The 13,523-nt window shown below is 41.7% G+C and overlaps 1 protein-coding gene across 1 annotated transcript; it reads right to left on the bottom strand.

The window, feature by feature from the left end:
* Positions 1-7,959: 7,959 nt before the first annotated feature.
* ACTG1 (actin gamma 1) lies at positions 7,960-12,076 on the bottom strand. Its single transcript, XM_069064080.1, has 6 exons — positions 11,920-12,076; positions 10,411-10,544; positions 10,060-10,299; positions 9,329-9,767; positions 9,040-9,221; positions 7,960-8,927 (listed from the first exon to the last, which is right to left on the bottom strand). Exons 2-6 carry the CDS (start codon positions 10,531-10,533, stop codon positions 8,784-8,786), a joined length of 1,128 nt encoding a protein of 375 aa, XP_068920181.1. The 5' UTR covers positions 10,534-10,544; positions 11,920-12,076; the 3' UTR covers positions 7,960-8,783.
* Between the last annotated feature and the right edge of the window lie 1,447 nt (positions 12,077-13,523).

Raw genomic sequence — 13,523 nt, 5'->3', positions numbered from 1 at the left:
TAATTGATGAGTATCCCCTCAATGTTCAATTCTTGGACACCACAAAAAGAGCTGCTATGAATATTTTTGTACATGTGGGTCCTTTTCCCATTTTTATGATCTCTTTGGAATACAGACCTAGAAGTGGTATTGTTGGATCAAAGGTTATACACAATTTTACAGCCCTTTGCACATAGCTCCAAATTGTTCTCCTGAATGGTTGGATCAGTTCACAACTCTACCAACAATGCATTAGTGTTCCAATATTCCACATCTTCTCCAACATTGATCATTTTCTTGTTTTGTTATATTAGCCAATCTGATAGGTGTGATATGGTACCTCAGAGTTGTTTTGATTTGCATTTTTCTAATCAATAGTGATTTAGAGCATTTTTTCATATAACTATAGATAAATTTAATTTCATCATGTGAAAACCATCTGTTCATATCCTTTGCCCATTTATCAATTGGGGAATGACTTGTATTCTTATATATTTGACTCAGTTATCTATATATTTTAGAAATGAGACCTTTATCAGAGATACTGGTTGTAAAAATTGTTTTCCAGTTTTCTGCTTCCCTTCTAATCTTGGTTGCATTGGCTTTGTGCAAAAACTTTTCAATTTAATGTAACCAAAATTATCCCATTTTGCATTTCATAATATTCACTCTCTCTTGTTTAGTCATAAATTTTTCCATTCTCCATAAATCAAAAGATAAACTATTCCTTGTTTTCCTAGTTTGCTTATAGTATCAGCTTTTATATCTAAATCATGTGCCCATTTTGATTTTATCTTGGTATACAGTGTAAGATGTTGGTCTATGCCTAATTTCTGCCATGCTATTTTCCAGTCTTCCCAGCAGTTTGTGTTAAATAGTGAGTTTTTACCAGATGAAAATCTTTCACTTCTCTCCCACTGCCTCAATTGCTGGCTTGATCTGGAACTTTAAGAATATCACAGTGTTGAAGGGAATAGAAATATATATATGTCTATATATGAGGGTATATGGGCATATGAATACATATGTGAACGTGTGTATATATGTTTACAGGTACACATAGATAGAGGGCACAGGGCCAATTTAACAGGAAGGGATGATACTTAAAAGGTGAAATTAAGAGGTGAGAGAGAAATATGAGAGGAGATGGGGAGAGACAGAATGGAGTAAACTATCTCATAAAGAAGAGGCAAGAGAAATGGTTACAATGGAGGGGAAGAACAGGAAGGCAAAAGGGAATGGGTCAACCTTATTCTCATTGAATTTGGCTTGGGGAGGGAATGAAATACACACTAAATAGGGTACCTCACCCTCCAGGAGAGTAGGGGGGAAGGGGATGAGAGGGGGGATAATGGAAGGGAGGGCAGGCTGGGGGGGGGAGGGAAGTTGGAAGCACCCACTTTTGAAAAGGGACAGGATCAAAGCAGAGAATAGAACAAGTGGGAGGTGGGATAGGAGGGAGGGAAAAATAGTCAGTCTTTTACAATATATCTACTATGTTATTGTTTTGCATTAGCCACACATGTACAACCTATACTGAACTGCTTATCTTCCCAGTAAGGGTGGGTGACAAGGGAGGAAGGGAATGAATCTTTAATCCAAAGTTTTAAAATCAAATGTTTAAATATATATATATATATACACACACACACACACACACACATACTATTATTAATACTATTTTACATGTAATTGGAAAATAAGATATACAGGAACTGGGTCATAGAGATCCACTGGAAAAGTTGAAAGGGGTATGGGAGAAAATATGGGAGAGAGCAGAATGGAGGAGGGGATATCCAGCAGGATCGCTATTTTGGGGCAGTAGGTAGAGGAAAAACGGGGAGAAAATTTGTAACTCAAAATCTGGCGGAAATGAATGATGTAAATCAGAAGTTAATAAAGCATTTGAAAAATGAAAAAAAAAAGAACATCACAGTGTTCTCTGGGCTTTGGTTCTTCTAATAAATAAGTGTACTATACACTTGATTCTCACCTAAACTTATACTGGAATAAGGGCTTACTTAATCCATAGTGGGCACCAGTTTTAGCTCCTTATCTTTCCTCATTAACAAATGCTTTTAGAAAAAGGGTTTAGAACTGAAAGAACCCTGGAAGGTCATCTAGTTCAGATTTCTCATTTTACAGAAGACAGCTCAAAGAACCAGAAAGGCCAGGTGATTTTGGGTCACAGAAGAAATTAGTTGCAGAATCAGACCAGAAACCAGGTCCCCTTGATTCCCAAGTCAGTCACAAAATTGTGCAATATCTATTGCCCAGAGATGCCCTATACTTGTATCCACCAAGAGATCAAAGAAAGAGGAAAAGAAGCCATATGTGTAAAAATATTTATAGTAGCTCTTTTCACTATAGCAAGAAACTGGTTTCTAAAGGGATGCCCATCAATTGGGGAATGATTGAACAAATTATGGTAATAATAGCCAACATTTATATTGTGCTTCCTATTTGCTCTAACCCTATTTCTGACTCTGTTACTGTGCTAAGTGCTTTACAATTATTATCTCACGTGATCTTCACAACAGTCCTGGGAAGAAGATAACATCATTATCCCCATTTTACAGATTAGGGAACTGAGGCAAACAGGGGCTTGACCAAGGTCACAGTTAGTATCTGAGGCTGGATTTGAACTACAGACCAAGTAGTCTATCCACTGCACCACTTAGCTGCCTAATATGAATGTAATGGATTATTGGACATTTCAGAGAAACTTCAGAAGATTTGTATGTGTTAATGCACAGTAAAATGAACAAAACTGGGAGAACAATTTCTATAACAAAAATGATATTGTAAAGACAAACTGCTTTGAAAGACTTAACAATTCTGATCAACTCAATGACCAACAATTGAAGTTTGCTACCCAGTCTCCTGACTGAGAGATAGTGGATTCAAGAAACAGAATAACATATATAATTTTGAATATGATACACACAAGAATTTGTTTTGCTTGACTATGAATATTTGTTAAAAGGTTTTGTTTTTATTTTTTCCTGTGGGGCAGAAAATGGAGAAAAGGGTAGAAAAAAGATTATTGAAGAATGTTTTTTTAATACACAGAAGAGAACAAAAGGAAAATTTTTTTAAAATTACAGATGAGCAGGTTAGTTTTGAAAGTTGTATGTTAAGCAATGAGGAATAGATGGACTTCATATTTACCTGGAGAGGCTTATATGAACTGATGCCAAGTGAGAGGAGTAGAGCCAGGAGAAATTTGTACACAATTACAGACAACGTATGTGTGATGACCAGCTTTGATAGACTGGACTCTTCTCAGCAATTCATGGTTATAAGTCAACCCCAAAAGTCTCATGATGGAGAGAGATATCTACATCCAGAGAAAGAACTGAGTTTGAATCCAGACTGAAGCAAACTACCTGATCTTTTTCTTTTTCTTGTTTGGTTTTGTTTCCTCTTTCCCATTGTTCATTCCATCTGATACAATCCTTCTTTATAACCTGACTAATGTCTAATGTGATATACTTGATTGTATGCCGCCATGGGCGGGGGAGAGGGAAGAGAAAATTTGAAACTCAAGGAATTGTGGAAATGAATTTTGTAAACTAAAAGTAAACAAATTAATAAAAACCAAAAAAAAATTTTAAATAAATTTTTAAAAGAATGAGAAAAAAAGGAAAGTTATATGTTGAATTAATTGTATATTTATTTTTTTAATTTTTTTAACCTATTTTATTTATTTATTTTTTTAAGCAATCGGGGTTAAGTAACCTGCTCAAGGTTACATGGCCAGGTGTTTCTGGGTGGGTGCTAAGTGTCTGAGCCTGGATTTGATCCTCAGGTCATCCGGACACTGGAGCCGGTGCTCTTACTCACTGAGCCACCTGGCCACTCCTAATTGGATATTTATAAATTGGGGTAAGCTGTACATGGCAGAGACCTGAAGTGTACTGTTTTGCAATATAAACAAAGATACTCTTTTTTTTTTTAAGTTTCATTTAGAAAAAAAAACTATTTAAAAAAAGTGAACGTTGGGGAAGAGGTGTTGTATTTAAGAGACAGAAATGTCATTATTGTGTTCATAGTTTAGGAACTCCTTAGGACCTGGCTGCAGTCTGTAATGTTAGAATAATTCCCACCTCCAGCTGCTTCCACTCCAGCTAATCCTTGTGGCTGCCACAACTAGCTCCACAGCAATGAAGGGGATGTCACTAGCTGACTATTCTGGCTTCAGGTGGGGAACAAGCTGGAGAAGCCATGAAAATAAACCTCTTGATCAGTCTCCAGTTGGAGGTCACAAAGGCAGAAACAGAAGGGCAAAGGAAACCCATAGAGAAAACACAGTTAAAGCTCTGATCCAGAAATCAAAAAGTAATGAATGAGTTCTAGTCCTAACTACCTCCGTCTAACTTACTGAGTCCCCTGCTTTGGGGCCAAGTTCCTTCCCTTTTCTGGGCTTTAGTTTCCCTTACTACATGTGCAAAGTATTTAGGGATCCTACCACCTTAAAGAAGCATTGCATTTGATTGGTCCCATGGCCAAATTCCTCAGAAGGAGAGAAAGAAAACACGGATTCTTTTTTTTTTTCCTCTCCTCTAGGGGACATCTGGGGCTAATATAACTTCAAAAAAGTAAAGGATAGGGACAGACTTTGCATTTCCATCCAAAAACCAAATCTGACCCCTTAAGTGAGGAATCACCTATTGAAGAAACTTTCCTCAGAAAAGCACCTTCTCTAAAGTGTACCTGGAGATGGGTATCAAAGTACTGTGGTCTCCTTTGGGGTACTTCCCAATCTGCCACCTGGGGAAGGAGGTGCTGTGTAGCACAGGGAAAGGAGATTTATTTCTAAAGGTCTTAGCAGGGGTAGGTGGGATGAAGTCAGGGGTGTGACAGCTCTAAGGAAGAGCTGATTGTTCAATTTTCAGTCTGACCATTTACCCCTTATCAGTCAAGAAACTACAAAAAGTTAGGGCTTGATTTGTTTTGGTTTAGAGGTAAGAAAGTATTAATGATGAGGATTAAACTTAAAAATGTATCTCTATGCATTTTCAGAGAGCTGGTTGAACAGTACTACCAGCACACTCCTGGATATTGGTGATTGGCTACTTGGCATTATGGGTTTTATTCCCATATGCTGTTTGCCTCAGTGGGGGCCAGTACCTGTAGTGTTCTTGGTACAGAACAAAGCCCAGTGCCATTACTAATGGTCAGTAACTCTTTGGGTAGTGAAGTATAATTTTTCATGGGTCTGACTTTTGGTGATTCTACCACTCTAACTAAACCAAGAGGCGTATGCAAGTTTTTTTTTTAAAGGGCCATTTCATAAAGTAGCTTGAGATCTGCACTGATGGAGGGTAACATATACTAATTGAGATCACATATCCTGAACAATGCAATGCATTATCAAACACTAAGATTCTAGAATCCTTGCCTCCCCAGTCTTTGTGAAGTACATACTTCATAGGGTCAGTCACAAATCTGAAATTGCATCACGTTAAAAAGAGAGTGATGAGGCAGTTTTCTGATTTACTAAATGGTCAAGCAGTTAAGCTAGCTCTGAGGTTCTTGGAGATACACTAGAATATGCTTTTAACACTAAAATCAGCCAATTCCTAAAACTAGGATCATTACTTCTGAACCAGGATTTGAAACCAAGTCCTTGAATTCCAAATCCAGCACTTTCTTCCACTATACCATGCTCTCGCATTTCAGAGAAGACCCAAATAGAATAGTGTGATGCAAAAGAAGCCCGTCTTACCTCCAAGTATCACCACCCATCCTCTCTAGGGAAGGAGCTGGAGGTCTTGAAAGCTGCTGGCTAGTATTTCTTTAAGTTGATAAATTGCCAACTTGGTGAGGTTGGTTTTCGCTTTCCTAGTCCCCCTAAAAAATTCCCACTTCTCAAAGCCAAGCACTTTACTTACTCCTTAAAGCAAATACTCTGCCTGGACACAATTGCACTATTCGACAATGTATTTACATGACTAAAACAATTTCACAAAACCTAACTTGGCCATCAATTATTCTAAAGCATTGTATTCTCATCCCCATTCCACTCTCTTCCCATCTGTTTCCTTGAGGGGAATTCTATCCTTTTTGGTGCAATGATTAACACGAATGTATTCTACCTAGGAGGTTAAGAAAACTACATCATATCCTGTAATACTGTTTATCCTGGAAAATAAACTGAGCAGATCACTGTGGATAATGGTTGCCAATAAAAATTTCTGCAATTTCTGCTTTTCAGCTTATTTAGTTGGAAGTCTGTTAGATGTCTCCAAAGACCAAGCTGTTATTTTTCCATTGGTCTGAAACGTTGCTATGCATTTTAAAAGTACAAACCAAATCTCAGTATTCGTGTCCAGCTCCCATATGTGTTTAATTATTCTTTAATAAAATCTGCATTGACCTACCTTCCTACCTTTTTCTCAGGCAAGCAGCTCTAGTTGGAACCAAACTTTACTGACCCAGCCATAAACTGCTTATTAAGTTAATAAGAAGGCCCAACCTAGAATCCACCAACATTCATTACAGACACTCAACATTGCAAACTTAATAGCCTGAATTTGCTAACTTGGAACACTCAACTTCCCTGTCATTCAGTTATGCAGATGACAAAAACCAGGGCAAATTTACCTTGCAGTTCACTACCCCTTTTGTTATCCAGACTCCAAGGTAGCAGTATCCCTATTGAGGGCAATATTCAACTTCCCAAGAAAGATTACTTGAAAAAGGGTAGGAAAAGTATGCAAAAATAACACTGATGTAAAAATAGGCACCAATAATTTAAAAAAAAATCCGGTATGTTCAAATCCACACCATCTCTTTCCTCAGTTACACTTCATAGAACAATGACCATTCTCTCCCCCCAACTTTCCCTTAAATTTTTTCTGCCCTTGAGGCCCATTTTTTCTTACTCCACTCCACTACCTCCCACATTATGTCCTGAAGTGACAGTAGACTCAAAAATATTTGTAGAATTATTAATGGGCTTAATGCATTCTGAAAGCAAAATTCTCTTAGAAGTAATTTCAGCTTATTGGTTTTAACTTTTTAAATTAAACCAACAAATAAGCTCAAATCTTTTATCATAAACAATATGCTTCTGTAGAATGGATCTACCAGTGATCCATCACAATTTCTACCCCTTTTGATTTTTCCTATCCCCCTCCCAAAATCATTTCAAGTGCAAACTTTATAGCACTCAATATACTCCTATACCCAAATTCACTCATCTATCCTCCTGAAATCCAGTAACTATTACAAACCTCAGAGATCAATGAACAAATTTACAAAACATCATGCTTTCTGTTAACAAGAACTAGAAAAAAAATTCATAGTGTTTCCATTTTTGATTGGACTGAATCAAGGATATATATAGAAAAGATCTCTATCCAAAATAAAACAATCTAGGAGATCCATGTATACACACCCTAGAGCTCTATAGGGCTAATTTGTTAGATGTCAAGATATAGGTATTAGAGAATTACCTTAAGTCTTTTGCCTTATCAGTAGTGTGGCAACTGGGGCATTTTCTTGGTCCAATTACATTTTCCAGATACTTTGTCTTTAGCCTCTCTTACCACTATCCTTAAAGTAGCTGGTTATGCATATATCAAAGTGCTTATCTTTGGCTTGTTTTATGCTTCAAATTGGAAAAAACTTACAGCCTACCAGTTTTTCATTTAAAGTATTTTAACTTCAATTTGTGATACTGGATAGTTAAAAATTCTTTATTTGGGAATTTCATGATACCCATGGTTTTATTCAAGTACTTTAAGTGACAACTGTCACTAAAGTATGACTGTTACCATGCTGGGGACTTGTTTTCATTCTATTCTTGTTACCACTAGCAAGTTTTTAGAGCTCTTTCCTTAACATACTTTGCCTTATCTGGTTAGTTTGCTCTGTAAGGTCTCAGCATAGGAAAGAGATAATTGTAAATGAGTGACTCTGTTAACTTGAACCCAACTCACGAAGCTTTTAACAAAAATCCAAACACCTGTGTACAGTTTACTTGCAGCACTTTTATTTTTCCTTACACAATGACATGTTGGGCATTACAATTCTCAACTCTTAGGATGACTTACAAATTTTGGTATTCTACTGTCATGTGAGAACATTAAGGCAACGTACAAAAATCTTACATAAATTAACTAGATGCACAAATTTACAGGTTGTTAATGCAAACTTTTGCAACTCAAGGTTGAGTAACTTAGCCCCATGACATTGGGGGAAAACAGTGGGTTAAGAAAAAAAAAAAACTGGTTCCTAAAGGCTTGGATTCAATATGTATTCCTGCTAGAATGGTGGCAAGATGCAACACACACTTAATAAACTCTTGCCAGCCTTAGGAGAGAAATTCTGCAAGTCAGCTCTTTTAGATGCTGGAAATCTGACCTTTAGATACCCTGTACAGATCTGATGCTTTATAGAACTAAACTGTACAGCTGTTGAGTGTCAACCAGCCAGATACTATATTGCCATCTTATCAGGTCAATTCTCTATGTAAGTTAACTCTTGGCCTTACCTGTCAAAATGAAGTGACCTGTATCAGGGTTTAGATCAAAGATATGTACAAGGTATGCTAAAATGTACACCAAGGGACAACTGCTAACTTGAATACGAGGTCAAATCAGTAACGGTTCAACAATCTAGAAAGTGCTGATATTTGTCTAATATCAGATACAAACTTTCCCAAGGACAAGTTTCTTTTCAAAGAAGGCTTATTCCAGTTTCATGAGGCTAACATGAGGTGTATATTTGCCAGGGCAAATTTTTACTTTGTGAATACTCATGCAGCAAATGCTACGCATCTGCTAGCAGTCCATTTAGAAGCATTTGCGATGGACAATGGATGGGCCAGATTCATCATATTCCTGCTTGCTGATCCACATCTGCTGGAAGGTGGAAAGAGATGCCAGAATAGAACCACCAATCCAGACGGAATACTTACGTTCAGGGGGAGCAATGATCTAAAGAGAAAAAAATATTTAGTTTAATATTTTCATAAAATTGCTTTCAGAAATTGGCCTGTGTCCATTTCCTTAAAGGTAAAAATGCTAATGGAACAATGCATACACTTACCTTAATTTTCATTGTGCTAGGTGCCAGGGCTGTGATTTCTTTCTGCATCCTGTCAGCAATACCAGGGTACATGGTAGTACCACCAGACAATACTGTGTTGGCATATAGATCCTTTCGGATATCAACATCACACTTCATGATAGAATTGAAAGTTGTCTCATGAATGCCACAGGATTCCATACCTAATAAGCAAAACCCAAATGTTTTACTACCTCATTTTACATTTAGTAAAGCCTAATAAAAAGTGAGTGATTCATCTATTTCATATCATTTTTCCAAAAATACCTACCTAGGAAGGATGGCTGGAAGAGGGCCTCTGGACACCTGAACCTCTCATTGCCAATGGTGATCACTTGGCCATCAGGAAGCTCATAGCTCTTCTCCAAGGAAGAAGAGGAAGCAGCAGTGGCCATCTCCTGCTCGAAGTCCAGGGCAACATAGCACAGCTTCTCCTTGATGTCACGAACAATTTCCCTTTCAGCTGTGGTAGTGAAGCTGTACCCTCTTTCTGTCAGTATCTTCATGAGGTAGTCTGTCAGGTCACGGCCAGCCAAATCTAGACGAAGGATGGCATGGGGAAGGGCATAACCCTCGTAGATGGGCACAGTGTGGGTGACACCATCACCAGAGTCCATAACAATACCAGTGGTTCGACCAGAGGCATACAGAGACAACACAGCCTGAATAGCAACATACATGGCTGGGGTGTTGAAGGTCTCAAACATAATCTGAAAGTAAAGAAAAGGTCTAATTTAGTCAAGTTCAAGAACACCAATTAAACCATGCTTCACACACACACCACATGCCAACATGCAACAAATTAGATGTGTGGAAAAAAAAAAGAAAAGCAAGAATGCAGGCAGAAACACAAAGAAGAAACCTTGAGACTTCAGGGAAGAAATGCCAGGAGAGGTACAGAACCCTGGAAATATTGAAAGAAAAACTTGGGTTTTAGAATTAACAAAAAAGGGCTTATATAACAGATGGTGTTGATACTTCAAAGGAATGGACTGGAAATACCTGTGTCATCTTCTCTCTGTTGGCCTTAGGATTTAAGGGAGCTTCTGTAAGCAGTACAGGGTGTTCCTCAGGAGCTACACGAAGCTCATTGTAAAAGGTATGATGCCAGATTTTCTCCATGTCATCCCAGTTGGTAACAATGCCATGTTCAATGGGGTATTTCAGAGTCAGAATACCTCTCTTGCTCTGGGCCTCATCACCAACATAACTGTCCTTCTGCCCCATTCCTACCATGACACCCTGTTTAAAAAAAAGAAGGGGAAGAGACAGATTCATCAAGATCTTCACACAACTGCAAATCACGTTTCTTTCAATATCTTTAAGTGAAATAAATGGAGGGAAGGTACTGACCTGGTGTCTTGGGCGTCCAACAATGGAGGGGAACACAGCCCGAGGAGCATCATCTCCAGCAAAGCCAGCTTTGCACATGCCAGAGCCATTGTCAATGACGAGAGCAGCAATTTCTTCTTCCATTTTTGCTTAATCTGTTCAAGACAAAAAAATTTAAATTTAAGTCTTACTATTAATAATAATTAGAATACTAGTCAATATGCTCAACCATTTTCTTTTAAACCCTAATCACCTCAAATAAGTATTAATATTAATTGAGCTGCTTCACTTGCCTCCACCTGAATTCCTGGCATACACACGTGTTTAGTAAATAAAGCAGGATGAGGACTTGCAGATGATGTGCCCCATACCCAGGTCCTGGGGAGTGACTTAAAAATAACTAGGGCACAGCAGAACCACCACCACTACTCTTCCTCCCAAGGAGAAGTCAATCCTTTACACTGCGCTGCTGCATTGCAGCCCCTCCTCTCCGCCGATGAGCTCATCACTAGCATCACCTAGGCTCCGAACATCTCAGCAGCCAAGCCCGCCCTGGACTCCGCCTAATGCGCAGAAAACCCACAAAGATAAAGGTCTTTTTTTGGGGGGGGACAGGACCCCCCCCCAACATCAGCACATCTCACAAACTCCAAGCCAACTGGCCTGAGCAACCCTCCCCCATCCGGGAGACTTTCCCTTTGTTTCACTTCTGTAAAGGGGGGGGACGAAGGCCAGGGAGTCTGGTGCCCCTACCGCACAATACAACAGCTTGGTCTCCTCGGTCCCCACCCAATAGAATGCACAATGCACACGCCCCCGCCAGCTGGCAGCGCTGCAACGGGCTGGCGCGAGGAGCACCCACGTCATCGATCCGACCTCCACGGAGCCCCCGCCGCAGCCGCTCTGCCCCACCCCACCACTCCCCAACGGACGCGCGCTCACTTCCGCCGGAACCTCGTTCCGCTCTTCTCCCACCCGTCCCCCCACCTTCTGTGGCCGTTTGAAATATACACTTTCCTACTGTCCCCTCCCCATTTAAGCCTCTTCCTCGACCACGCCCACCTGCCGCAGCAACCGGGTGCGGGCAAAGGGGGGAGAGGGTCAGTATCGCACCCTCGTCCCAGTTAAGACTCCACCTTGCGACACCCCCCCCAAGCCAGGCGGGAGCACGCGGCCCGAGGAAGGGAGAGGGGGAAGGGGAGGGGAGGGAGTTAACCTCCGATATGGCGCGCGCTTCTCGGCTCGATAACGAACCCCAAGATCTGGCCTGGTCGCCCGCACGACGGGCTCAAACAAAAAGACGGGGGGAGGGTAGAAGGAATGGAGGAAAAAAGGAAAATATTCAAGGAAATGAGACTCTTCCCGCTGCCTCCCAAACGGGATCGAGACTGGAAACGGGGGGGAGGGGGAATCGAAAAGGTAGGGATACATTATAAGGCAGAGCCCGCCCGCCTGCCCAGCGTTAGACCCAATAGTTCCCTAGCCCCGATCTCGGCCATTTCTACTCCACCTCAGCTTTGAGTTGCTTACCTGAGGCTGGGCACCGTCCTAGTCTGAGAATTTAGAGCCGGGGGAACGGAAAGAACAAATAAAAGGGGTACGTCCAAAGTAGCCTACAAGTGCTGCCGGCTACCACTGAGTGAGACCGTGCCCGACCTCCCCCGCCGGTATTTAAAGGGCGAGCGAGGCACGAGCGCGCGGCGGCGGCGCGCGCAGCCCTAGAACATGGCCATATATGGAGATCTTTCCGAAACACGAGCGTCCATTGGGCTGCCCGGCCGGGGCACGTGGGGCCGCCGCCACCAGACTCCGCCCCTTCGCTCCCCACCTTCCTACTTTCCCCCCTCCTTTTTTTCTCCTCCCTTCCCCCAGCCTCCACCCGGCTCCCACCCCCACCCCCGTCTCCTCCGGCATACAGCAAATGGGGAGGGGTGGGAGTGGGAGCTATGGCCTGGAATGTCAGGCGGAACCTGCAAAAGGCTCGAAATCGATCCCCACCCCCCACTACCTCCTGATACTGCACCAAGTGAACCCTAATAATAAATGGGGAGCCGGAGGGGGTTAAAAATCCCTCTAGGACCCCACTTTTTACACTCCTCTAGGTGACAGTTCTTGTTTCTGCCCCCGGAGTCTGAAGTAAATGGGAAGAGAGGAAGGATAAGAGTGACACCCCCCCCTCCCCCGGATCATGAGGTGGACCCCCCAATTTTAGAGCCATGGCTCCTGGAAATTATGGGATCTGACTGCCCTTCGGGGCCGTAGGCCCCAGGGGCTTCTTTCCCTTTGTGCCATACTAACCCCCACCCCACCCCTTTCTACTCCCCAGAAGGGGCTCATACTGGTCTTCTGTGGGCGAGTGTATCCAAACTGCCTATAAGGCGCTCACCTAAGGGGACAACCACTCCTTTGGGTCAGAGGCTCAGGTAGCCAGGAGAATATTGGAGGAAGGGGGGAAGGGTTCCTCCTTATAGGTCCTGCAGAGAGTCCTAGGCAAACAGGGTTTTTCCAGAGGCTTCGGGCAATCCCTCTCCTTTGTTAGTTGGTTCACCTCTAAAATAAAGAAGCCTGGAGGACATTTCCGGGGTTACCAGGAACTAAATTGGGGCTGGGGGAAGCGGTCACTCTTTTAATGGACCCCCTCCTTAGCACAGACCTTGCTTTTCTGCATTTGGGACAGTTTTTAAGAGCCCAGTTTCAGATCTAAGGGGGTTGGGAGGACTTTAAGAAATCATCACATTCCCTCTCTTCCAAACAATGGAAAGGGCACTATTTCCCCTTCCCGGGCTCAGCTCCACAGAAACCCCGTGGAGAACAATCATCCCTCTATCCCAAATACTGAGAGAAGGAAGGTGGCAGCTGTGAATGGGAAAGGAAGAAGGAAGGAAGGGAAGGAAAAGAAAAATCTGCATTTACTGGGGATTAATCATCCCCACAGCCTGGGAAGATTTTCAGAGCAATAATCCATCCCGTGTCTGGAGAGAGCTGCTACGGATGCAAGTTGGAGTGGGAAGGAAGAACATGTTCTCATCTACACTTAATTGCTAGAGCTCATATTTTCAGTTCTGCAGGGAGATGAGGGAGGGTCCCCTCCCATCTGTTCTACTGGCTTAGTCAAATCTCCACTCATATAGCCC

The sequence above is a fragment of the Petaurus breviceps genome, unplaced genomic scaffold (genome assembly GCF_028583685.1).
Source record: "Petaurus breviceps papuanus isolate PSGF00001 unplaced genomic scaffold, PetGlider_PUasm1.0 90617, whole genome shotgun sequence".
Classification (NCBI taxonomy): Eukaryota; Metazoa; Chordata; class Mammalia; order Diprotodontia; family Petauridae; genus Petaurus; species Petaurus breviceps.
The sequence above is the reverse complement of the archived record's forward strand: the minus strand, read 5'-3'. Positions and strand labels throughout refer to the sequence as shown.

Coding starts and splice junctions, on each gene's coding strand:
- ACTG1 (XM_069064080.1), bottom strand. CDS start 10,533: ATGGAAGAAGAAATTGCTGCTCTCGTCATTGACAATGGCTCTGGCATG. Junction 9,222..9,328: donor CTTCCAGCCATCCTTCCTAG/GTAGGTATTTTT, acceptor TTTGCTTATTAG/GTATGGAATCCTGTGGCATT. Junction 8,928..9,039: donor CTAGCACAATGAAAATTAAG/GTAAGTGTATGC, acceptor TTTTCTCTTTAG/ATCATTGCTCCCCCTGAACG.